The 26002-nt window shown below is 36.9% G+C and overlaps 1 protein-coding gene and 1 long non-coding RNA gene across 6 annotated transcripts in view; one reads left to right on the top strand and one right to left on the bottom strand.

Moving 5' to 3' along the window:
- The window catches only part of MIB1 (MIB E3 ubiquitin protein ligase 1), an 83643-nt gene that overhangs the window by 34393 nt on the left and 23248 nt on the right, over positions 1 to 26002 (top strand). For all 4 annotated transcript variants that reach the window (XM_052786934.1, XM_052786935.1, XM_052786933.1 and 1 more), the window contains 4 exons: positions 1785 to 1982; positions 4478 to 4629; positions 23014 to 23146; positions 23530 to 23616. In XM_052786934.1, the coding sequence (XP_052642894.1) occupies positions 1785 to 1982; positions 4478 to 4629; positions 23014 to 23146; positions 23530 to 23616 (570 nt within the window). The remainder of the gene's footprint in view (positions 1 to 1784; positions 1983 to 4477; positions 4630 to 23013; positions 23147 to 23529; positions 23617 to 26002) is intronic.
- Positions 9005 to 15215, bottom strand: LOC128141791 (uncharacterized). Of its 2 annotated transcripts, XR_008235173.1 has the most exons (3): positions 14493 to 15215; positions 14199 to 14392; positions 9005 to 12898 (listed from the first exon to the last, which is right to left on the bottom strand). It is a non-coding gene; the product is annotated as an uncharacterized LOC128141791 (long non-coding RNA). The 2 variants fall into 2 exon arrangements; XR_008235172.1 differs by having other exon boundaries at positions 14199 to 15215.

The raw sequence follows: 26002 nt of genomic DNA on the forward strand, positions 1-26002 counted from the left end.
TTATTTGTTTTGATGCTGAGCTAAAAAAAAGGCACGTGCTTTCTTGGACCTCTTCTCATTAAAGTAGGAATTCTAAACATTAAGATTTTATAAAATCAGGGGTTTGCATCTCAAAATTGGAATATGTTAAAACTGTAAAATATTTAATAAATTATAGGGGGTTTCATCAGTAAGTATCTCAGTGTACTTTGCAGAGTGCAAGTATGAAAAGACAAATTACTACATACCTGTGAAACAAAGTGCTCTGTAAATATAAATGTTGTAGCAGTCTAACACTACTGTCAGGCTCTTGATAAGTTTCACCTCATAATGATCTTTATAACCAGATGAGAGATACAGAGAAGTTCCCCTTTCTGATCCTTTCCCCTTCCAAATGGGCAAGCTTTGCCTTCTTTTGACTGTTTGTGTTAGATGAGCCTGAGAAGCAATCCTGCTGTCTTAGAAGACAATTTCATAGCATGAGTTGATTTGGAAGGCATAAATATATCTTGTTTTCAAAAGCTATTGAAACTGCTGTTTGCTGCACTGACTGTCTTGAAAATCGTATTCATATTTCAAAAAAGATATATTTGATAATTAGCACATAAGTCTCCTTACATCTTTTTTTAAAATGCTGTAATTAGTCTCATTGTTCTCTTGTAATTGTGCAAATACAATTTATTCTAAGAACTATTAATTTCTGCATTGATGTAAAATATGTTAGAAATGTGTTACACATAATAAAAATAACTTTTGAAAGACACTGCTGAAGGAGAAGCAAATTGATAAGAGAAATTAAGCTTACCCAGGAGAGACATCCTGTGCACCCTTGAGCAGTCATGATTTTTTCCTCCTTATAGTTTTCAGTATCTCTCTTTTGTCAAAATTAAATCCTATAAATACATAGTAATATTCTACTGTGCACAAAAATTTAGTTAGAAACTAGCTTATGGAAGTTATTTTATTGAAATCTGAGATATATAGATATATATATACACACATACCTCCCATTTTACTTTTAGCTTTTGTATACTGTCAATAATGTTGAAATCACTTGATTAATATTTGAAAATGTTTCATGTAGTACAGTCCACTCTTACAGATGTTAAAATAACCCAAACTGACAAATTTATGACTTTCATACCTTAATACTCAGTTTGGATGAAACTGAAACAAACTGAAAATAATCAGAGCTTTAATGCTCTGAATTATCATCATAGAATCAGAAATTCTAATTAATTTCAGCATCAATCCAAAATTTCCTTTGGAAAAGGTTTATAAACTGAAAACTAAGATACGTGTAATCAAACCTAATAAATACTAGCTTAACTGTATGAACAAGGCAATTCTCTTGTCTTATACCATGATTTGGAATCTGTAACGCTTCCTGGGTTGCAGGAATGGTTACCCTGGGTTACCAAGTATAACGTGTTTGGGGGTTGGGTTTTGTTTGTGGGGTTTTTTTTTGTTTGGGTCTTTTTGACAGTGGTTGTTTTGTAGTAAAAACCCAAATGAATCTATTTGAGTTTCCGATGAACACATCACACAAAAATTCAGGGCAATGGTTGTATATGGTATAGAATATCATATGCCGTAGAATATGTATGTTTATATATGAACAGACTCTTCATCCTCTATTGCTGTGGTTTGAGCAATTGTTTTAATTAAGTATTTGAATGGTATAATTTTTCTTTATCTTTAAAGAGAAATCAGATATGCATAATTGTCCAGTTTAAATTAATCTTCTTGTTTAAATGCAAAGGAAATGTGGAATATACTGGGTCAAATTAATGTTTCTACTTTAGGACAAAGATGGAGACAGGGCTGTCCATCATGCAGCCTTCGGTGATGAGGGTGCTGTGATAGAAGTTTTGCACCGAGGCAGTGCAGATTTGAATGCTCGCAACAAACGCAGGCAGACTCCACTTCATATTGCTGTCAACAAAGGTCATCTGCAAGTTGTAAAGACTTTACTGGACTTTGGCTGCCATCCTAGTCTCCAGGTAAAGTAGATATTAACGTATATTTACTTTTTAACTACTGAATTTTATGATCTGCTGTATGTAGTTGCTCTGTATAGGTGATAGAAGAATAATGGAAAATAGGATTGAAAGGAATGGACCTTGTGAAGTTACCTGTACCAGCCTCTAGCTCAGCATGTGATCAGCTGTAATAAAAATGCTATTAAATCTATTTGTTTTCTTGACAGCTAGATAGGCACCTGATTTATTCTAGCCAGTTGATGTTAATTGTTATTTTCACAGACTGTAGTTATCTGTAATTGTTAACTTTCTTTCCAGATTAATTCCCCCTCTATCGAATCCACAGCTGTTGGCTCCTTCTGCAAGGCACAGCTTTGCATTTTTTGGCTGATGATACTGTGGAGTGTTTCACTGAAAGAAACCTTTTTTCAGGATTGACCTATCATTGATAAACTATTTAGCCAGGTTCTCTTTTAAAAAATGTTCAGCCTTTTATCTAAAAAGCCCTTGTACATAGGGCCTCCAGTACCATAATTTCACAGGGAGTTTTATCCATAATGAATGTGGTGGAAGCTGTGACGTAGGACTGCAACCTCCTGTTGGGAAGGTAGAAGCCTGCTATCAAATAAGCAGGCATCCACATTCTGCATGAGCTATATGCAGCCACATGCAGTATATTAGTAAAACAAATCAGAATGGGTAAGTTTGAAGAGGTTTGCAACAGAAAGAAAAAGCTGTAACGTTCTGGGCAAATCAAGATACACAGTAATAACACATTTACCTCCTTGTTTTGCCATGTCAATGATCAGTGATTTTTCTGAAGCTGTATATCCACATAAAAAAAGATGAGGAAACTTTTTTGAAATTAGTGAATATAGTGATTGTTTAGTTATCTGCTTCCACCTGGGTTTATAGGTACTGTCTTGATCTTCTTGAGGTTGAGCTGTTAGCCAGCTAACATCTGTCCAGACCCTATTTAGTATTTGTTGAACAGTAGTTACAATAAGAAATCTGATGTGTTGAGCCCAATAAAGGGTGACTGTGTATCATATAATGATACATGGGTAGCCAAAATCGATGTGTCTGACTTTAAATTATAGAATTCTGTCTGGATTGAAAAATTCAGTAGAATGGTGCTATGAAACTCTGCCTGGAAAATATAATTGTCATTGAAAATAATGAACTTTCAGATCCTGTATGTGTGCTGAGGAACTCTGATGTGCAATTGTGAATAGGCGATTGATTTGGTGGATGAGAGCACAGGGAAGGCAGACAGAGGCATGACTGGAATTTAGCTGGCCAGCACTGTACTACTCAAGCAAATTCACTGTGTAAACAGAAACATGTTTGTCTGTAAGCAGTAAATTCAGGAAATATGATCAATTAAACCAAATAAAAGCTACATAATTTAGTTTTGGCAAACTGGTTCACACTGGTTCAAGTGTTTACATATTCTGGCACTCTTTGTTTGGCAGTTTTTGATTCTCTCTGTAAAGACTGTAAAGATTTGTTTTTGTATTAGCGTATTGCTAAAATGTTCAGTTCCTGTGTTAGTTTGCAGTTGAGTCAGTGTCAGTGACAAAAGACTTCCTGACTTATATGGTGTTAGAATTTTACTGGAAGCATAAATCTAGAGAGTTTGCCTATATAGCAGCAAGTAAGCTTAAATGGATGTGTTTTCTCACTGTTAGTCTAGGGCATTCCTTTTCAGTCCAACCATTTGGGTCCTTGAATAAGTACTGTACAAAGTGCTTCTAGGAATAAAAAGTATTTTTCCCTTATTTGGGATATTTGAAAAATAAAACATCAAGCTAAAAATATAAATTCTTTGCCTGTTCAATTATGCACTGAAATATTTTCATGTACCTTGTGTAATATAATCTGGTATTAGCCACAAGAAGTTTAAAAGCTTAATATTGCTTATGACATTGGCCTTTGCTTCATGGAAAATGATCTGCTTCAGTTAAAACAAGAGATGTGCCTAAGTTTTTCTTGGACTGCATTTTATTTTAATTTGCTTATGCTTTTATTTCACACTGTCTTTGTGGTATTGTCTTTTACATGGTTAATTGCTGGCTCAATCTTAGCCTTCATCAGTCAGAATTCCCTGTCTTCCCCCCTGTCTGGCTAGTCTCCTCTCTGTTGCATTAATTTTTGTTGCTGTCCTATTACTCATAAATTGTAACTTAGGCATCAACTCCATCTGGATATGAGGCATGGAGAAGTTGATGTCTACACCAGTGTCTTCAGTACTATCAGATGCAAGGCATGCATGAGTTCTGGTAGTAGTGTAGTCATAGAAGACTGGAGCCCTGGGTGGGTTCTCACTGAAGGGTTTGCAAAACCCAGAGCAAGATCAGAAAGTAGCTTGCTCTGAACTCTGCAGTATAGCAACACTTTTAGGTCTGAAGAGCTGTTTTGTGTTTGTGTAGTCAGTTTTTCTAGGGATATTTAAGCATCCTTTTTCTTCAGTGTGGATGCATGTAAAAATTGATGTAAGCTGTTTCTGGTTTTAGGATTCTGAAGGTGACACTCCACTTCATGATGCAATAAGTAAAAAGCGTGATGATATCCTTGCTGTATTGTTAGAAGCTGGAGCAGATGTTACTATCACCAACAACAATGGGTTTAATGCTCTTCACCACGCTGCACTAAGAGGAAACCCTAGGTAACAATTGGTTTTTAAAGATTATTTTATCATTTGTAAAAGGAAAACAAGTGCATGGGAGGGTAGAATTATGGTATTCTTTCAAAGATCCTTAAACCTGCATGCAATTATTTCTTAAATTTTGATGTTGCGTAGATATGCGTCTTTCTAATACTTGGGAAGCCATTATTAGAATGAAACTAGTAGTCTGCTCAGTTTAATGCTGTATTCGGGTATCTCCAAATCCTTGGGAAATATCATGTGGCGGCTGTAAAATTTTGCCAATAAATGTTTTCATAAGCAAGTTATTAAGTAAAATCTTAAGATAGGATTTGTAAAAATGTTTCCTCCCCCTTCTCAGATATTGGGAAAGGGATTTGAGTTTTTAAGAAATATGTATTTGTGAATAATTATTATTAAAGGTACCATGCAGTTACAAAATGATCTTAGGATTGTTGCATTAAATTGTATTTGTCAGTACAAGAAACATGTAGTTTTGTTTTCTTAAAAGTATGTATACAAGGAATTTTGTATTTCAGCTTTTATATAGCAACTTACCTGAAAAAGTTAGTATTAAGGAATAATTTTTTTGTGCTAGCTGCATACTATACATCTACATTCAATCTTTGGTTAAGATAGCTTTCAAAAACTATATTGCATAGATGGAACTTAATGGAAAACTTGCTACATTGCTGGTTGCTTGTTACATTGTGGATAAATGGTATTCTTCAGAGCTGTCAGTCTAGCAAGACTTCAATATGTTCATCGTGTGGTGGAGAATTTGGTGTAGTTTACATGAAATAAGTGTCTGTGTTGTTTAACTAAATTCTGCTACTTTTCACTTGAGTGAAATTGGACAAATAAGGCTGTATATTAATGTATGGGAATAAAATCTGGGTTAGTCTCAGATCATAGCTATAAAGACTGGTAGTTAAAAAGTAAACATAAGCATTTATACATGTATATAGAATGGAATCACGCATCACAAAGTAAAAGTAGTGGTTGGAAGTGTTGATAGGAACAATAAATGTGTTTACAGTTTTCTACAGTGTTCATAAAATGTCTATAAGAGAACATGTCAAGGACCTAGTGAAGGGAGCTTATTTTTGGCATTCAGGAGACAATTCTTTCAAGTCTGACTTGGTAACTTACTTAACACAAATTCTCCTTATTTACACAACAGCATTAGCCAGGAGTACTGTTCCCTGTCTCCAGTTACCTAGATGGGGTGTTTTTTGGTTTGGGTTGTTTTTTTGGTTTGGTTGGTTTGTTTGTTTGTTTGTTCTGCAGTGCTTTCCTTAGGCTCTTGTGAGAGGCAGGGAAAAGGGGCGGGGGGGGGTGGGGTGAGGGAAGCTCTTCATAGGGATGCTGAAGATATTTCTGTGTGTGAATGTTTTAGGAGCTGCAGGCTTTTTATTTGATGGAGGGATCCAAATTGTAGTTCAGACTGGATCAATTTGACGGTTGGCAGCATGTGAGGCATAGTGCAATTTTTCCCAGAGCCTTCTCTCCTTTACAAAAGCTTTTACTGGAAGAATAGGAAAATGTTTCCAATATTAGTGATTTGAACCCTGTGTTGGTCCTGCCCATGCATGGGTTTTCACTTGCATCTAAAACAGTTAGGTATCTAAAGCTGTTAGGTATCTATTTTTTTGGTTGCAGTTACATCTGAGCACTTCTGAAGCATGTAAAAAGAGAGAATCTTGTCTCCATCACAGAAGTAGTAGTTTTATTTGTTCACAGCATTAGATATTTTATACATCAACCTGGGAAGAAATTAATGAAAACAAAAGCAGAAGAAATCTATTTTGAAAATTTTTTAACTTTGTTTTTGTCCTGGCCAAAAAATTATTATAATAATTTGATTAATTTAGGAGTTAAGTTTTATATTATTAGGATTTTAGTGATGGTCACTTATTTCATTGATTCTGTAGTTCTACTACTGGCCTCTTTCTGAATGAAACCAAAGGTTTTATATTTGCCACTTTGTTTTTCTAATCTGATAAAGAACAATGGATATTACTAATCTATTAAATGCACTAAGCACCAGCTATTTAAAACACTGTTAAAAATAACCACTTGAACTTTAGCTTGTAGCTGGTATGGGTCACAAGCAGAACATAATATATTCTGCTTGAAACCTTACTTAAGGACCTGTCTTTCCTAATCTAAGCTTTCCTGTGCCACCTAAACTGGAGTTTTTGTGGCTTCAAGCTGTGGTGCCTTATATGGAATACAGTGCACTAAATTCCCCTTAAGGTCAAATATATAAAGAAATGTTATTTTATGAAAGTTAAACATATATTCGTATATGTATGTAAGTGTGTATGCATGTGGGTGTAAATATCTACATTTATAAAAATAAAATACTTACTATGTATGTAAGTATTGTTAAAGTCCACATCCATCTTCCTAGTTACTGATAATAAAATAAATGCATGTGTTAAGTGTGTGGATACCACAATAAAGTGAACTAGATTTCTACAGAATTTTTTCTAGTTGATATCAAACAGGTATTTGGAACCAATTTCATCTTCAGTGCAACACCTATTCTGCTTCTTGCTTGAGTTCTGACCTTTCCTAAGAGTAGGGAGATAGATCTCTACAAAAAAAACCCCAAAACCAAAAACAAAACCGCAAACTGTGTTGAGGAGAACATTTGGAGGTTTTTAATTTTTCATATGAAAATGAATACTTATATTCTATTTTAAACATTTGAATATTGGATAAATATTATAAGAAAGAAAGCATTTATGTCAAATAGCTTAGATATTTCTCAACAGTTAATCTTACATGACAGTTTGGCGGTGTTTTCCAGAAGTCAAGGTAAAGTGTGTTTTGGAGACCATCCTATTATTAGTGGATTATTTCTCCTTTTAATAATTTGCTCCTGTTCATACCTTGTGAATTGGTATAGAAACAGAACTTTTGGTTTTCATGCTAATGTGTAATGTCGAAATGCAGATTGGATGCTACTCACTTTATGTTGTAGGTAGCTTTAAACTCGTGCATGGGAGAAGTAGCTGAAAAGAAATTTGAAATGAAGTGTGGGGAAGTTAAGATTTTGTTTAATACATGGTTTCTTGTACATGATTTTTAACTGAGCCAGTCATATTAAAAGTGCATTTATTTTGGACTTTTTTCAAAGTACTGAAGTACTGTGAACCTCAAAGCTTGGCAGACTTTGCCTTTTCAGTGTTAATGAGATTTTTCAGACAGAAAAAAGGAGAATAAAATTTGAAAATATTGTACAGATTGGTTATTTTTTTACATGTTATCAACTCTTGGTTGTGTTTGATCTATTTGCATACCTGTGACTTCAGATTTTTGAGCTGAAGACATGACTGAAGTGTAGGCGTATTTTATATCCATTGCCCCAGTTAGTTTTAGATTTGCATTGTATCTTGTGAAGAAAGCTTTATTCACACTGTAGCTAGCATCTTAAATAGAGGCTGCTTTTAGAGCTGACCTGACTCTGCACGTGCTTACGACTAGTTCTTCAGAGCAATAAATTCTGCTGGACTTTAAATAAAAAAATTAAAATAGTCGGGTAAGATGCAGATTTCATATCTTGCTGTCCAATAGCAAGGAGTAAGTCATCTTTATGTTCATAAACTAGCAAGTAGGAGGTTGTGGTTTAAAATGGAATTGTATTTTTTTCCCATGCTTGTCTTATTTAGTAGATCTCTCCTTGTTTTTAGACTTGCAGATGATTTGAGCTGGTTGGCAGTGGAATTTTTAACTGTTTTTAGCAATGTATTTGAGAGATGGGGTTTCTCACCTGTACTTAGTGTTAATGAGTGTTTCAGGGACTTTTGTGTTATATTGCCATGGAGGTCCTCACAGAGACAAGTTGTGAGGTAATTAAAGAGTTGTACAATTATTTTTTTAAGCCAGTAAGAGGATTTTTTGCTTTCAGATTTGCAGTTCCCACAGTAAGCGTAGGTTGAAGCTTAGTTGAAGCTGAGTGCAAAAAAAGCATGCTCCTAAAACCCCTTATTAAAGTATTATGTCAGAAAATGCTTTGAAAGAAGACTTTTGTTCAAGTTGATTTGGAGAAAGAATATAATCTCCATGAGCAGACCTATAATTAGATGGCAGATCAGCCTGTAGCTGTTGAGGTCAGTGACAAATTTATTATCTTTAAATAGTAAATAATATGCCAGCATGTGCAAGATGGCAAATACAGTTCCTTCCTTGTGGAGTTTCCTCCCTTGTGCAATTAAAAAAAAGGGAGGGGGGGGGGCAGGGTGGCACAGAAAGAAAGGTGCCCCGAAAGCAAACTTACCCTCCATTGCCAATACTGTTCATCATTGCTTCCTTTTGATCAGGTTTTTTTGGTCAGTTCTGTTACAAAGGGCAACATACTTGAGGAAAAAATACAAGAGACAATAAATCATTGGAAAATGTGTTTATTTCACTGTTTACCTGTTGTCTTTATAAATGTTGTAAGAGATCAGTTTCCACTGAATGTGGACAGAATGTTGAACACCAGTAGCTGTTTATTTACAAATAAAACCTTGAAATTTTGAAATGCAGAATTTGCTACATTCCTTGTTACCTTCCATCTTCAAGGTGCCTAGAATAGTTGAACTCAACTGTAGAGAGGACTGCGTAATTACTCTGAGCAGACTTAATGTCCAGTTTTAAAAATAGGAGAAATCCTGTAGTGATCAATGCATAGCTACAGCTGGTTGAAGGGGACCAAATCCATTGAAGAGGTGATTTGGTTCCATTTTACCAGCTTTAGCAAAGCATTGGAGTGCAGGAAGGTTATAATTCAGTAATGCATTTTTAAGTACATGAACAGTTCAAAAAACATGTGGCTTTCTTCTGTGTTACATGTTTTGTTTCTAGTCAATGCAAATTTAAATTCCTTCACTAATTTGGAGACGGCAGAATGGAAAGCTGTATACCAGCAAGGCCTGTACAGTATCCAGGTTTGTTCCTTTCTCGAGTATTTCCTTGAGGATCTTTGGATGAGTCTCAAATCAAATTATAATTACAGTTTTAACTTTTTTCTGTCTGCAATAATGAAATTCTAGAGTAGTGACCAGAAACTGTAGTCTTACAACTTCTACTCATGTAGAGCTCCCTTGCCTCTTCATGTTAAACTTTACTGGGGAAGAAGGTTTCGGTTTCCCCCCACACTCCCCCCATTCATTTTTTGGCAGTTTCCCTTTTGCAGCTGCTTTAATGCTGTAGTTGGTTAGCACAAGTATAAATGTCAAGTGCTTTCAATTCCATTACTGTATCTCTGGTTAGTATTAACTTTTTAGGAATGATTATATAATATAGCAGGATAGATTTTTTTTTTTTTTTACCCCGATAGTACATGTAAAAATGTTTAATGCCAGAAAAATACAGCTTTTAAAGAATTATCTGGGGTTGCATCTGATTTCTTCGAAATTAAGCTCTTTAATACATTTGTGCATGCTCACATAGCTTTTTTTAATGTTGTATGCTGAATTCTTTTTTGAGCTTTGACTGCGGTGGGAAGTAGGGGGCAACCTTAGTTCAAGCCATTCACTAGTAATGAGTATGTCAAGTATAGTCTACATCTGTTTGTTGCGTAGTCTGATGCTGGTGAGAAGATTTATGTAAATACATTCCCAACACTATGTATCCTAATAGAAACATAGCAGGTGTGTCACTTGGACTTAAGCATTAAGATGGCTATAAAATTAGTTTCTATTTTTACCAGTTATACAGGAACTGTTTTACAGATACAGCTGCTCAAGTGCGCTTTTGGATGGCAATAGAGTTTCATGTACTGGCCATATCGGGACAAAAAACGGCCGTGGAAAAAAAGCCGTGTAGCATTTGATAATGTCAGCATCTGTTATCCCTGTCAGTCACACAGTTGAAATGTTTGAGTTACAACTGTGTCAGCAGATGCCCAAAGTTCAACGTGTGCTCAGTTAAAATTGAACAGCTGATCTAAGTGATGGATGTGACATTTTGGAGTGACTGGATATGTATTCTTAGAGATATGCTAACATGAACTAGCAGGAAGCAATGTCAACATATAATTTTAACTTTTGTATCACTCTGAACTGTCACTTTGTTTCGGAATAGCATTGCAATGTTATACAAAGAAGACAAGAAAGAACACAACATGATGAATTGCTACCAAAAACCTTTCAAAATAAATTTAAGCTGTTAAAAAGTTGGTCTCATTATATAGTGGAAGCCAAATCAATTGGTGGTGAGGACAGGAACTCTTCAGGAAAAGAAGTAAATGCTTAGCATTTAACCCCTCTGTAAAGCTGTTAGTAATACCAAATTGCTTCTATGAGCATGATCAAGTTCAGTAGCATTGCTCCATTTAGAAAAGCTACTACAATTTGATTTGTTTCCTACTGTAAACCAGGGTTCAATTTAGATGTTAAGATAGTGTAGTCTTCATGCCAAAATATCTTCTCAGAAGTAGCTTTTAAACAAAATATTAATATTTTACTTAAGAAAATGGTTCTGATAAGATAATGTTTCTTGTATGTATGTTCTGTAGTTTTAGGTAATAAAAATAGCAGGCTATGTAGACTATTAAATACTTGAGAATTATGTGAGTATTTAAAAATAAGATTCTCCATCTAAAAATTGTGCATTTCCTTTTTTATTTTTCTTGGTTTTTTTCTCCTAGACATTTTAGTAAGCACAGGGGTACAGTTAGAATCTTTAATCTAGGCCAAATGTGCCTATTTATTCTGGACGTATCCTATTTAATAACTGCCTTTAGAAGGCTGCTGTCATGAATAGGAATGGCTGGATTGATGAGCCAGGAGGTCTTTACTCATATTTTTCCTTGTTCCTGAATTTGATGTTGAGTGTCTTTTACTTAGGGATGGTATATGCCGGTATATTTTAATTAATACCACTTTTAGAACTTGAAACTGTTGCAGGACTATTTCTTATGTAGTTCTTACAATTTTCTGGATGCTACAAAGTCATATTTTCATGGCCAATTTTCTTAAATTTGTATTTAAAATAAATTCAGCTTATTTGAAAATAGTATTTAAGATAACTTACCTTTTAGGTTGTAGTTGTCATTTGTGTTTTCATTTAGGAATCTGTCAATAGCTTTAATCCGCTGACTAGCAACTGTGGCCTAGAAATCTCTGTATTGTCACTTTCTGTGCATAAACCTGACACTGCACTTTGTGTCGAAGAGCTCAGTGAGCGTAATAAGTGCTGATTTGGAGAAAATTCTAACTTAAGTCTCATATATTAAATTGCAGAAGTTATCATACTCAATTATTTTGGCTATCCGTTTCTCTAAATCACAGCCTTAATTTCTGAGCTGTTTCTACTTGTGTCTTAGTTGCAACCTGTAGATTAAATATTCTATGGTAGATGTAAATTTAAATATTACCATCTGAAGTACACAGAACTGGCTGTGATTAGTAGAACAATGGCTTGTTTTTGATGAGATATGTTTTGATAATCAGGCTTTTAAGATTAGTTTAGGATCTATTAAGTGAGGAGTACTGATAATGATAAATTTTGCAGCTATGCTGCAATCTTAATTGGTGCATTTCAAGGGTTCATTTCCAGCCTTGTTTTGAATTCTTTGTTTACAACTAATGTTCTGTTTATCAGCTGTGAACAATTCTTCCTACCCACTGTTATAGTCACTTAATTTAATGTTTTGTGATTTGTTACTAACAAGTATGAGTTATTTTGGCAATACCAGCTGACCCTTAGCAAGCTAATTTGTCACATGAATGTCATTCAAACAAGAGGGAAACCTGTTTCTTCCAACAGCTGTTTAGTTTCCTCTTACTGGTCGTTCCGTGCCTGCCAAAAATACATACTTCTTTACATTCCATAGCATTGTATGTTCATATGGGTACATAAAGAAGTATGTACTCTGAGCAGGTACACAGAGTTGCTCGACTACCTGTCAGATGAACCTGAAAAGTATTTTGCTGCTTTCCCTCGCTGTCATTAGGTAAAACTCAGGCTGACAATTCTTGGGTAGAACAATGTTATGATTAACTGATGGTAGAAAATAAAACTTACTCTAACTGAACTTTGCAATGCAATTTACCTGCACAGTGGCTTAAAGCTGGTTATAGTTCATTGTTCTGGGATGGCATGGACTTTAGAAGTGCTTTTCCAGTTTTTTGCAGCCTCTTGCTGTTCACTCTGAGTGACCACGTTTGAGTGGAGAGTTGAATCGCTGGTAGCTTTGCAATGTGTTTTCTTGGAATTTGTAGTTGTATTCCACTGTAAAAACTTCAGCTTCCTCCCAGGTCTTCTAGCTGGTGTACAGTTTGCATCTAGTGTCCTGAAGGGAAGTATAGACTCATCTAATACGGTAGTTATAAACTTATTTTCCTACCCTCCCCAGTCCCACTTCCATGCTTTTGGCATCCCATCCCATATTCTGCAAACTCTTTGGAGGTTTATACTTATTTCTGCTGTAGTTCAGAGTAGTTCGAAAAAAACCAAACAACCCATAATAACAGCACATGCCACTGGTGATCCTGCTTATTGTAAAGATGATGACATTGAATTAAGAAAACAACCTCTAACTGCTGTGACAGGATTTGGATTGTTAGGCCAAAGGTCACATGTGAAAGCTAATACCTATTAAATGTTTCTGCAAGCAGCTTTTCTCATTTTTTAAAATTGGCACTCACCTGCTTCAGCCAAAATCTTGTCCACACTTGAAATAATTGAGACAAAAAAAACCACCAAAACCCACCCAAAAGTCCTCAAATAAACATACCCCAAGTTTAACCCTGTTTCGTCAGACTCTGCGCCTTGGTTTGGAATGGTAGTTAAATATTTGATGTGCAGTACAGGTTTGACTTCTAAGGGGCTGTCAGATACAGCTTATGGTTGCTTAATTTGTATTTCAGGAGCTGATTGGGGCTACAGTACAGAGTAAGCTTTGTCTTTACAGCATTAGAAGGTAAATTTGAAATAAGTTTAACAATTAGTAAATGTAATAGTCATAAGGAAAGCTGAGAGCAGAGGAAGTAAGAATTTCTGCAGCTCATGACAAAAACCTAGTGCAGCTGACAGAGAGCAAATCAGAGTGTAGCAGTAGCTAGCACAGTACTACAAGGAGAAACAGCAATGCAGCATTAGAATCACAGCAGTCACATTCTAGTTTTTAAGTAGGTTGTTTTCATGTACATCTGAGATAAAGCACCTTGAAAATTTTGCTTAGACCTACTTGAGAACTCAGCATTGCACTACCACACTGTTTATTAGATTTTCTTTTTAAAGTTGGTCATTTTTGTAGTTGTGCATAGGAAGATAAGAATATATTTCACTGAAATGAACAACCAGTTAATGGCATTGCAATTTTTGAGTTTATCTTCTTTAAAAAGAATTCTGCCTACCAAGCAAGTTGGGGTTTTTTGGCTATGAAATTTGGATTAACGTTGTTTTCTTTCAGCCTGCTCTTTACACTACAAATGCTTGATACTTTAACACACTCAAAATTAAGCTGTTCCCAGAGTAGAGGGATTAACATAACAATAAAAAAACATTTTAGTAAATAAGATATACATGCAGAAAGTCATAGGCATCCTTTAAACGTGCAGAATAATGCAGGTCTCCTGATGTTCTATTACCTGTAAGCTTAGTATCATGCAGCATTTGCAGTTGGCAGAGAGGTAATGACCTAGAGACACATCAGCAGCAGCCATCTCATCCTGAGTGCTCTCTCACTCTATTCGCTGAATCAGCTCTTCATTACATGGGAGGGGGAGGCAAGGGGGGGTGAATGTCGGTGCATACAGTACCTCACCACCTTAAATAGATAAAACTTAAAAGAAAAAAAAAAAGCATGAAGACGGGTGCCTAATTGGCACCTGCTGCCTTTCTTGGAATGCTAAAATATGGATGATGTTGTATAGAAATTATACCTTATGTCTGCTGGACTGAGAGTTAAGACTCCAAGGATAGATGCTAGGAAGCCAAGGGAAGGTGAACTTAGCCCACTGTCAGATGAAAATAATCGCAGGCAAAAAGTAAAATAAAAACCCAACAAAAAACCAAAACCAAGCCCCCAAAAGTTGGAGTTGCTTCCAAAAAAAAGAAAAAGGCACAAAAAAAGCGCGATCGTCTCCCCCCACCCCCGGCAAATATTGGTTTCTTCTAGTTCCTTAGATATTGCACTGCATCTTTTCTTGCTTGAGGTTATGTTTCCAGGCTTAACTGTAGGCAGGTCTGTGTTGAAGCTACTTTCCATCTTCAGAGGTCAAGTCTGCTAGCGAGGTCAGGGCTCCCACACGCACACTACAGAAGACACTAACCGTATTTCCCACTTAGAGGGCACGAGCAAAACTGTTACGGCTTTATAGGCAGCTAAGCATTTGAAACATGCACTCCCAGGCAAACAGGCTCTCTTGTGCCTCTCTCTTCCCTGACCATATTTAGTCAACCATTGCAAAAAATAGTCTCTCAGCTGTCGATTGTCGATCCGGCAGCGGAGGGAGCCTCTATCCGGCTCTCTGCCGATTGATTGTGCAGCCTGCACTTCCACCGCCGCTCAGCCATTTGTCCCCAGGTTTTTTTAGCACTGCCAAATAAAGCGCTCTCTCGTGTTTCCAGTTAGATTTCCCAGGTTTTCACTGAGCTTGCGCTCCTACTAGTAAACCCTGATGAGGTTGTCACTATACTTAGAAACGGGGTGGGGGGGCGGGTGCGGAGGAAGGGGGGGGGGGGGAGAAAAAAAGAAAAAAAAAAAAAAGAAAAAGGCAGCCCTGCTAGTAGCAAGCCAAGGCAAGGGCTTCACGCAGATACAGAACAATTAATACCTTGCGCTTCCACGGCAGGTTGTGTAACCTGGCTTTTTGATCGCTGAAAAATGCCATGAGTGACAACACACTGTTTAACCTGAGATCTAAGCGGCCTTGCATACGTCCAGTTTTAAGCTTTCAACTGCAAAGTGTGCTGTTGTTATTTATAAATAAGAAATTGGTGTTGATTTGTGGCCCCATGTCGCCATATTCAAGTCAAGTTAGAAATTATTTGAAAAACAGATACCTTTGCTTTAATTAGTAAATTCATATAATCCCTTACTGTTATGTTTTATAATTCCATAGTAATTTGTTCATAATGCTTAGCTATAAAATTACTTTTAAAAAATAAATGCGTGTGTAAATTAGGTGCTACCATTCTTTGAAAAAACTCAAATGTTTTAGAAGAAAAGAATAAAAAGATAAATCAAGTGAACAGCTCAGTCCAGTAATCTGACTTTCATGTGCACGAAATTGGCCTATAACAAGACCAATAGTTACACATTCAAAATATGAAAAGGGGATTTTCTTATTCATAGGGAGTATATACAATGTTTTCTTCAGAAAAGAATACAGTAAGTGAAATTTAGATATTTAAATACAACACTCAGGAGTGAAAAAGCTGAAAATCTCTCAATCTAAAATTAAACAAACTTATTAAATGAAAATGTCATCTCAATGAATATTCATGTAATTAGTAGTTACTAACATGTTAAAGTTCGGTACTGTAAGGTAGAATGTGAACTGCAAAGTCCTGAATGGACCGCTATCTTGGATTTATACTTTCCTTGCTTACCCTTTTTGTGTTGACTTTGTCCTGTGCTTGGTAGCTGCTTACCCCGTAACTTCTGTTGCAGTGTAGCTTTCTGGTAAAAGTCACATTTATCATTTCTCTTTCTTCAATTTCATAATCATACACTGGAGACAAAATTGTTGTGCAAGATCTAGGCTAATACAGGATACATTTTTGTGAAATCCATGTAAATTTATATACCTCGTTGTTTCTTTAGTTTCATGTATATTGAAATCGATTATTCAAATACCAAGAGATACTTGAAAATCTGAGAGACAATAAGAAGGAAACAGACTGCTTACTTAAACTTCTGTCAGCTGAGCCATCAGTCAGATATGAAATGTTAAACGCTAATTTTGAGATACAGTGTGCTCAGTAATACCAGTCTAAGGTATTAATCTATTCTTTTGTTACTTGTTACTGAGGGATACTTCCTTCTTCGTTCTTCCAGTGTAACTCCCTGTACTGCACAGCGAGTGTGGCATGAACCAGATCAGGGAACTGATTTGGCTTGAAGTTGTGTGCTGACGTGCACTTAAGATCATATCGTTGTCAAAAATAGCACTGTCCTGCTCCTGTGTTACTTCTTGCACTATGTTGGTACAAATATTTCTTTGGCTTCACAGTGAGAAGGCTCAGAGTACTATTCTGTATGAGAAATAATCCAACAAAAAGGGGTAACTTTTTAGATGCTGTGTTTGGACCACTTGGGGGGGGAGGGGGACGGGTGGGTAGTTGAGCAGAGGTGGTAGTCAGAGGACAAGAATGGGATTAGTAAAAAGTAGTCTTGCTTCTATTGCGTTGTAAAACGCATATCAGACTACGTAGCCTTGAAAGAAAACTTTGCAATGGAAACTGTCTTTAAATCCGATCTGTTCCTTCAACTGTTTGAGGATGTAACAGGAAACGGGTGAACAGGTTTAGCTGAGCTGGGGTGGGAATAAGTGGACAAGAGGAGGGTGTTGGGGGGAATACTTCAAGCCAGGATTGCTGTAAAATATCTTCTGTTATAAAACCATGTCACACTGAGACAGTGGAAAGCTGACCTGAGGGAGGAGAATGGCAGGAGAGTAGAGAAACTTGCAGTAGAAAGTGCACTGAATCATTACAACCCCTAGAGATACATTTCCTGATAAGTTTATGCTGGTCTAAGACTTGCTTCTGGAAAGGGCAGTCTGCTCTCCCTGCAACTTTAGCTTCATCATTTCCTTACTCCTATCACTTCTAGTGATGGTGAAGTTGCAGGGTAAGTTGGATTATCTCATTGATCTGTCTGAAAGCAAACTTGCCAAATTAAGAGTCTGGCAGGTTGCTTCACTCCCTAGAGACAATGATGTGTCTGTAGAGCCAACATAATGCAGGAATTGAAGTGCAGGGAAAAGTGGGATTGTGTCTTTCAGTAGCCATTTAAAGTTAAATGTGCTTATGCTTATTGGGAAGTAACCTCTATTTTTTTGTTCTTTAAAAAACCCAAACAAACCCCAAAAGGCCAAACAAACAAAAGCACCCCACCACCATCTCACAAACCCTCAACCTTCTCCTTTTAAATCATTCTGCAGTCAAATTGCAGTTGGTAGCAGATAATCTTCCCTAGGTTTTCTTGATATATTTTTTTAAACAGGGTGGAAGGATGCCTTTGCAGTTAAGAATGCTAAATCAGGAGTCTTTTCTATACAACAAAGTGCTAGTTTCATTTTGCTACAAGTACTTTTATCTTGTAGATTTTTCAGATAAATCCATTATTGTGTGCAGCATTCTCAGGTAATGCTGATGAGCATCTGGAAAAATTCTGAGTAAAATACTGCATAAGGAAAGAGATTTTATCTGTAGGTTGATAATGAATAATATACCATATGTTAAAACTTTTGGTCATAACAATGATTTTTTTTATTTGGTATGTCTAACGATGTAACTGGTGTTGAAACAACTGCTCTGTGGCTAAAAATGAATTAGTGTATTGTTCAGATCTGTGATGCATTTTATGTTGCAAATATAAAATTCATGCTGTTGAATTTGCATTCTGCTATTATTTATAATTTGAATACATCATATATATGTTAAGCCATGGTTCCAGACTCTCTAAAGACCTGAATTTAAAAAAACAAACAAACAACAACAAAAACCACAACAAAAAAAACTCATGTGGCAAGGTCAAATTAAAGGTGCATTCAGCAGCATTTGGAGTTATTATTCTACATCTCAAATGCAATGCAGTATAAATGGGTGTTCCTTCTACCAAATCACTTCTAACTATTAGAGCCTGGACTGTCTTTTATGGGTACAAATTAAGTGAATTATGGTGGGCTTTATAAGTCACTGTACCCGCAACAGCTGAGCCTGGGAAAGCAACAGATACCTTGAACTCAGCCCCCTAATACTCACATTTGCTTTCTCATTACCTTTTACACTGAGCAGGTGTTAGCTCATATGAAAGAAGAACTAGTTTCCTCACCCCTTTCAAAGCTTCACAGACAACTTCCTCAAAAATTTTCACTGAAGTTTTTCTTTTGTCATCCTATCTAGAAAATTTCGGAACTTGCAAAAGATCATCCAACTGAAAAAGGCCCAAAATCTTTATCAGCTTCCTGCTAATCTGAAAATACAGCAGACCAACAAATGCCAAAGTTTACCTGTTAAAATTTTTTTTCATTAGTAATGCTTTAGTAATGATCTTTAAATAGCATAGTGATAACAATTTCAGTGTTTTCGTAAGGCTTTTAAGCATCTTAACTATAACCTTTGAAGCTACTCAATTAGCCATGTAATCTGTACAGTTGAATACACTGAAGATGATAGTCTGAAGAGTTTTCTTCAACTGATTTCATGCTCATGGTTACCATTAGATTTGCTGATTTCTTAATCTTTTCAATACAATTACAGAGAAAGTAGTCTGTGGTCTGTTTTAATGTATACAAGATGACAAAAGCAAGTTTTCAGGACCACATCTGTGTTGTGGTCCTGAAAATGGAGTGGTACAACTCAGCTGCTTCTTTAATACTTTGTGTGGAAAAGTGAATCAAGAATTACTGTGTAATTGGCATGCAATATTAATCCACTAATATGACTTTTTACGATACAATGCACGCTTGTTCCAGTGAGTACTGTTCTGAATGGTAGCCACTTAGCTGTCAAAATTTTGGCAGCAGCTCTAGAAAATCCTGCAAAATAGAATAGCTGTAGGAAGGAAGGCTGCAGCGTGAAGGAACAGGATCTTGTGCATTGAAAGAAACTACCTCCCAGCTAATGAGAAGGATAATGCAGCCACTGAGCATCATAAAAGAATTTGCTATTTGTAGCATATTAATATCTCGCAGAATTTTAAGGTGTCATGTTCATAAAACTGTCCTTCCGTCCTGCTATCCAATAATTTAGCACAGTCTGGAAGAGAGAGAGAGATGCAGTCTCTGCTTGCATAAGCAGAACCAACTGAGGAGTAGTTACTGGCCCTCTGATGCTTTGCTGTGAAAAGTAAGATAAAAATCTATTACATATAGAAGCTGTTTGGTTTTTTTTTGTTGGTCCTTCTGTTTTTTAAGTGGGACCAATGCATTTTAAAAGCATCCAAAAATGTAGCAGGTATCTCATTTGTATGAAAGCAAGATACCCCCAGATATTTTACAGTTGAACTTCAGATTAAAATTTTCCTGGTATTTGACATCAAACTAAACAGGGAAAGGTTTGAAAGAGGATCTTGTAAGGCTAGCGCTCTTGCAAATATTAGGATGAGTGAATTTCTTCATAGCATACAAAATATTAAGTCAATTAATTTCTTTTCTTTCAAAGATGAGAGGTATTAAAAAAATGGCAAAAATAATCTTTCTGAAGTATGTTCACTTCTCAATGCATCTGTTAAAGTGTGTGAATGTTCTTTAAATTTTATTTTATTTATCTGTGGAGTTGGCAGTTTCCTTATTTCCTTACTGAAGAAAAGGATACATCATCTGAGTTGGTTAGGACAGTTCCTTGTTTAGTGACTAGAGCTACTTTGGAGACAAGCTGGCTATAATTAGAGATTTGAGAGTTGGTGCCTTCCCATAGCGTTCCTCAAGTTGTAGTTGCAGTTGTGAAAGAAATTTCTTGACCTTGGGTTTTTTTTGTAGGTTGTTCTTGCCCCCCCTTTTACTGGTCACTCACAGTGGTCATGTTGCTTCTGTCAGTTACAACGAATTTTCAGGTAATTTTTGTTGTGCTGTTTAGATGATCCACAGTAGATACTCTAGAGCCTTATGGGGTCTTTAGAAGCACTGAGCCTGGCAGGTGAAGATAAAGAGCTTACATGACACTATACCCTGTGGGAAGCCACCGTATAGACTGGCTTGTGCTGCTGGTGGTATTGTGTGCTCCTGAGGCATGCTCTGTATCAGCTCAGCTTTCTAAAGAGCTGATGGTGGTGTGCCCAGGTACAGTCCAGATATGACACAAACCACAATGCTCCAGACTTGCTCCCTCTCTAAGGCAGCTAGAAACAGTTCTGACATTGTGAACCAGACACATATTTATATCCTTGGTTTGAAAATACATTGTTTCATTACAAAAATAAATTATGTTTATCAATGCAACTACTATTCGTTTATTTCATCACATTTCATAAAGCTTTGGTAACTTGTATTTTACTAAATTATGTTGTTAATTTTGGAAACTCCTGCGTAAGTGAATCTCTCAAAGAATTAATGTTGGTGTTTTGGTTGGGTGTTTTTCCCCAAATATTCTAATCTTTTTTCCTAGCATGACAGAGCTGTAGAAGGTGTTATGAATAGAAGCTGAGCAATGGTTCACAATGAGCAATGTACAATCTGTTAAGTGTTGTTGTCTTATTTTGCTGTGTTTATAAGTGATTTGGACTGTGAGGAAGTGAGAAGCTTAGTCCTGCCAGGAAAACAAAAAATCCCAAGAGGCTGAGAATGGTTTCTTATTTATTTGCTTACCTCAAGAAAGCTGTGATTATGATGGAGTCTAAAAAGACCGAGGTAACCAACAGACTGCAGAATGCATTCAGTTCCTGGCCAAGTGCTTATGTCCACTCTGTGGAGGACAAACCTCCAGAGCAGCCTGGCTGTGGATGCTCCACGTAGCAGTTGGTCGTGGGTCTCCTGTGGGCCTCTGTGATCCTGCTGCTTGAAGATGCAGTTCTTGCGTTGTGGTTCCTGCGTTGTGGCTCCTTCACCTTCAGACACTCTGAATCTGGGGAAAAAAGTGACTATTACACTGCAACTGCCAGGATGGTATATTAAGTGTGAAACTTGTGAATTTATGTTGTGTACTCAGTGCAGTAGCAGGATAACGTGGAGATGCTTAAGAAGTCAGAGTCTGTTAGGATAGCATCCAAGAAGTGTTTAGGAAGGAGTCCACTGTCTTACTGGTACAGTAGTCTACATCATGGACTCTTACTTCAGCTTTTCAGGAGGGCTCGTTGGAGTGAGCTATTCCCAGAACCACAGCTTTTTGGTTTGTTTGTTTTATGGGAAACTCATTGGCTTACTCTAAAAGAGAGGTTAGGATTGAATATCACTTGTACAGTGTGGATGTTCAAGGTAACAGATTATTGGAATGAATTAGGAGCTCAGTTATTACTTGACAGCACAATCATCTTATTGCTATCTGTTGAGAATATTTTTAAGTAAAAGCCGAGAGGCTCATTTTATGAGGATATTTCTGAGGCTTATTGAGATCCCACATTTTCAGTATCAGGTGGCTAATGAAGAACTGTTTAATTCAATTATAGTATCTGCCTTGCAAGGCGTTCTGTGACTGAGTGGTTCCACTTGCATTAGCTAATATTACTTGGATATTAAAGTTTTGAATTTTGTGAACAAGCTCTGTTTCTCCTGTAAATATCATGTTGCTTCAACAGTAGGGAAAGATCAGATGACAGAAGAGGTTTTCTGGCACAAGATTGTAGCAGTTTCTGGTTTTCTGTTTGTCTCTGAGGAACTGTTGTAAGGGAGCTGCGTGTGCTCTTTATAAAGATACGACAATAAGGGAATTAAGTTTGGTTACTTACCTATTCCAAAAGCTAAGTGAAGACACATGAACTTAAGAAAAGTGTATTTCTGAGAGAATACAAGATTGAGCAATTTGTTTATCTAGCGTTGTGTTATTAGTATCCTTAACACTGCAGTCTTTGGACTTCATGGATTTTAGTCTGCTTTAATACTCTAGTAATCGGGTTGCTTTTCCCCACCCTTGAATGTGTAAGATAATAAATCCCCTTCCTTTGGTAGGCATCTTGGTAAGCACATACAGAAGTATGGTGGAGTACTAGACACTGGTATGGTATGTGATACTCAGCCATTATCTGTTATGAAAATATTCCACTAATACTCACTTTACAGTTTCAGCATTTATTTTGTCTGTGGCTAAGAGGTCTTACTCCAGTTTTATCTCAGAAATTGAAAGTCTTAACTGTTACAGCCCATGGCATCAGTTTACAAAGTGGTGATTTTAAAGAAATCTAATGTGGTGGAACTTGGTCATTAAATAGTTAAGGATGCTATAAGGATTTTGAAGGAGAACATTTCTGTCTGTGTTTCAGAATTTGCATGAATACCTTCTTTTAAGGTAATTTTTACTGCTAGATAATATTCTTCTGAAAAAATCTGATTCCCACACTCTGTTTTGGGTGTTGCATGGTTTGTTTGTATGCTTTAACTAGAAGGAACCGAACATGAAATTATTATGCTTTGGAACTGTTGGTATAGCTTTTCACCCACTTTCTTTTTGAAAAAATACTAATGTTATTTTTAGCTACTACTACTTTGTAGTTCTGAGAAGGAATATTGTTTTACTGTATCCTCTTGTCATTCAACAAACACATTATAGGTGCATTTATGCATCTCTGCGTGTTTATTTCAGTGCAATGCGTGTATTGTTGTCCAAGTTACCACGACCATGGATTGTTGATGAGAAAAAAGATGATGGTTACACTGCCTTGCATCTGGCAGCTCTCAATAATCATGTGGAAGTGGCTGAACTTTTGGTGCATCAGGTAGGACACTCTTCTTGGGAGGATTTAAATGTCACACTTCAGTTAACCATCTGATGTGGAAATAGTTTGCTTCTTTACGCCTGCAATCGCAATGCAGGAGCAGTGGAGCAGGGAAGGACACGTGGTGAGCTCTAAAGGTCAAACTTGCCTTTGAGATCATTACAATGGCCTAATGGTGCAGAGGGACTGAAAAATTTGATACCTAGTTTGATTCAACAGATCAACATCTGTACAGTGAATAATTAAAGTATTTAATCACTTCTGCTCTCAAATTTCCAAACTAGGAATCCTATTCGGGGTTGTATTCAGTGCCCTAATGGTCTGCCTTGCCTGCAGATGAGTTGCTGGGATGATAACACTCTAATCCTTTGAATGTCTTTCAGGGCAATGCTAACCTGGATATCCAGAATGTTAACCAGCAAACTGCGCTGCACCTTGCCGTTGAACGACAGCATACACAAATTGTTAGGGTAAGTATCTTATTTGCAGTAAACCGTATGGTTAATGGTACTTGACTCAAGCTGATTGTAGCTGTTAAGGCATGAGTACTTCATGAACATTTAAAAAATGATTTAACAACATGTAGCCATTGAATGTTTGTATGATTAATTTTGATCAATTCAGAAACATGCCAACTTGCACAGAAGGTCAGTCGGCAATATGAAGGATGCTTCGGGAATGCGAAATTTTTGTACACGTGCATTATGGTTTCCTCTATGTGGTTGCCAATTCCAGCATCCCTCCTTGTTGAGTAAGGGAGAATGTGTTCCTCTGTTACTTGAGTGAGTCTTGTCCTGTAACGGGGCCTTCAAATAGCATTTTTGATGCCTCTTGCTGTACGAGTAATTATTCTTGCTCATAGCTTTTGCAACTTGTAGCCAAGTGAAACATCTTTTTAGGAGTTTAACTACTTTCCAGTCTTCTGCGTGTGTAACTTCCCCTGTTCTTAGCTTTCAATTTAATTTAACAAAACTTTCTTGCTGGCACAGGAAACGGGAGTCTGGCATGGCTTGCCCGTTCTGGCCTGTGTGCACTGTCCATATGGGACCTATGTGACTTGGTGTCTGGATTGCTAGCGTGGGCTGTTGAGGCTCAGAGAGCACTCACTGCTGTAGGGGATGTTCCCTATTAGTGAATACATCAACCTGGCCTTTGCCCTCTGCGTAAATTTGTTTAATTTGTCTTTGTAGGGTGAGAGTCATCTTATATTAAAAACTGTCTTTTATTCAGGCCTACAGAGAATCGTCCCTCCTATGCAGACCTGTATCTGCGGTTCTGTTTAGCATTATTTTGCTGTAAGGTTTCTCCATCTCCAAGGGCTGATGGATGTGATCCCATTACAGTGAAACATGTGATATGGCCCTATATCTGGAACTGCTTGCTACCAAAAGAATGGTTTCCTAGAGTCAGTGTCACTTGCATCCTGCAAGCTATTTGGCAGCTATATTTGGTGAGCTCTTGTGCCCTTCTGGAACTGACACAGTACCTGGGAATACAATACTAATGTAGCAGATGAGCAGGAAGGTAGGCATGTAGAAGAACTAGTATGTATATTGGGCTGATGTGCTTATATCTGAGAATGTTTAGGTGAATGACCCTGTAGAGTATCCATACTTCAGAGTTGGATTAACTTTGAGAAGTCCTAAAATAACTCATGCAGCCATGAAAAGAACATGTTGGCTCCGTATTTCAAAATTAATTCCTATTGGGTACCTTCCAGGGCTGGGTTGTACCCTCAGGCATCTGTGGAATAGTGGTCAAAGGTAGCAGGGTTCTTTTAAAAGCCCTGCTGCCATGACAAAGAGTGGTGGTTTGTGGTGTTTCGGGCGTTTTTTTTAAGAATTTTTCTTTTTTTTAAACTTCTGCAAAGGCTTTGAATTTCCATGGTAGTCAAGGATTCCAGGATGCTCTGAAAATAGTTCTCTTACAGATTTTCTTCCAGGAGAAACTCTTAAGCAGTAAATAGCTAGTGGCAGACACAAGATATGAATATGAGAAAGAAAAATTGGGCCAGAGTAAGTCCATTTAGAAAGTGTAAGAAGTTGGGGGGAGACTGTTGCAACTATTAGCTGGTTTTCTTTGTTTCATTTGTGGAAGAAAAGGTTGGGGAGAACGGTAAGCTGCAGCCGATTACAAGCAGTTATTTCCTTGAAAATTAAGTTCTGAATTCCTTTTAAGCTATTTTCCTTTTACCCTTTTCTAGAGTCTGAGATTCTTTGGTTCCAAGAGGCTGAGATCCTTGCAAGCATGCGAGTTCTGAAGAGGAAGATCCCCATTCATGCATTCCTGTTTCTAGGCTATGCCTTTTGTCTCTGCTGCTAATACAAATTTTGCAGCGTAGCAAAAGCTCAAAACTAAAGTTAAAACCTCAGCTGCTATCTACAGATTTCTGAATAGCGACAGTGACAGGGTTTGATTTTTAGGGGCAATTGTTATTTGTCAGTATGTGTTGATTTTTGTTTAAGAGCATATCTAAGGAAGTTCTGGTATATTGAATTATGGGAGGGCTGTACACAAAGGCAATATGAATAGGAGGGCCTCTGCAGCCTTATGCTTGCTTTCATGTCATGTGACCTGGAACATGTGTCTAAAATTAGCCTTAAAGACGAGTCTTACAGTTCATTACTTTCCAAAGTGTTTTGAGATAGTATTTAATAGTGTCATTGGTTTTTATGTCTTCGGCTGAATAAGAGTAAACCTATGTACATGCTTAACTACTTTGCTAATGGGAGGATACTGTAAATTAAGTTGTAAAGTGTAACGTGGTGTGAAAGTGGTGATTTTTGAGGTCATTGAAACCTAATTGTAAAGAATACATATGTATCTGAAGTATTGCCCACTTGTTCTGTTTCTGAT

Source organism: Harpia harpyja, chromosome 5, assembly GCF_026419915.1.
Source record: "Harpia harpyja isolate bHarHar1 chromosome 5, bHarHar1 primary haplotype, whole genome shotgun sequence".
Lineage (NCBI taxonomy): Eukaryota > Metazoa > Chordata > Aves > Accipitriformes > Accipitridae > Harpia > Harpia harpyja.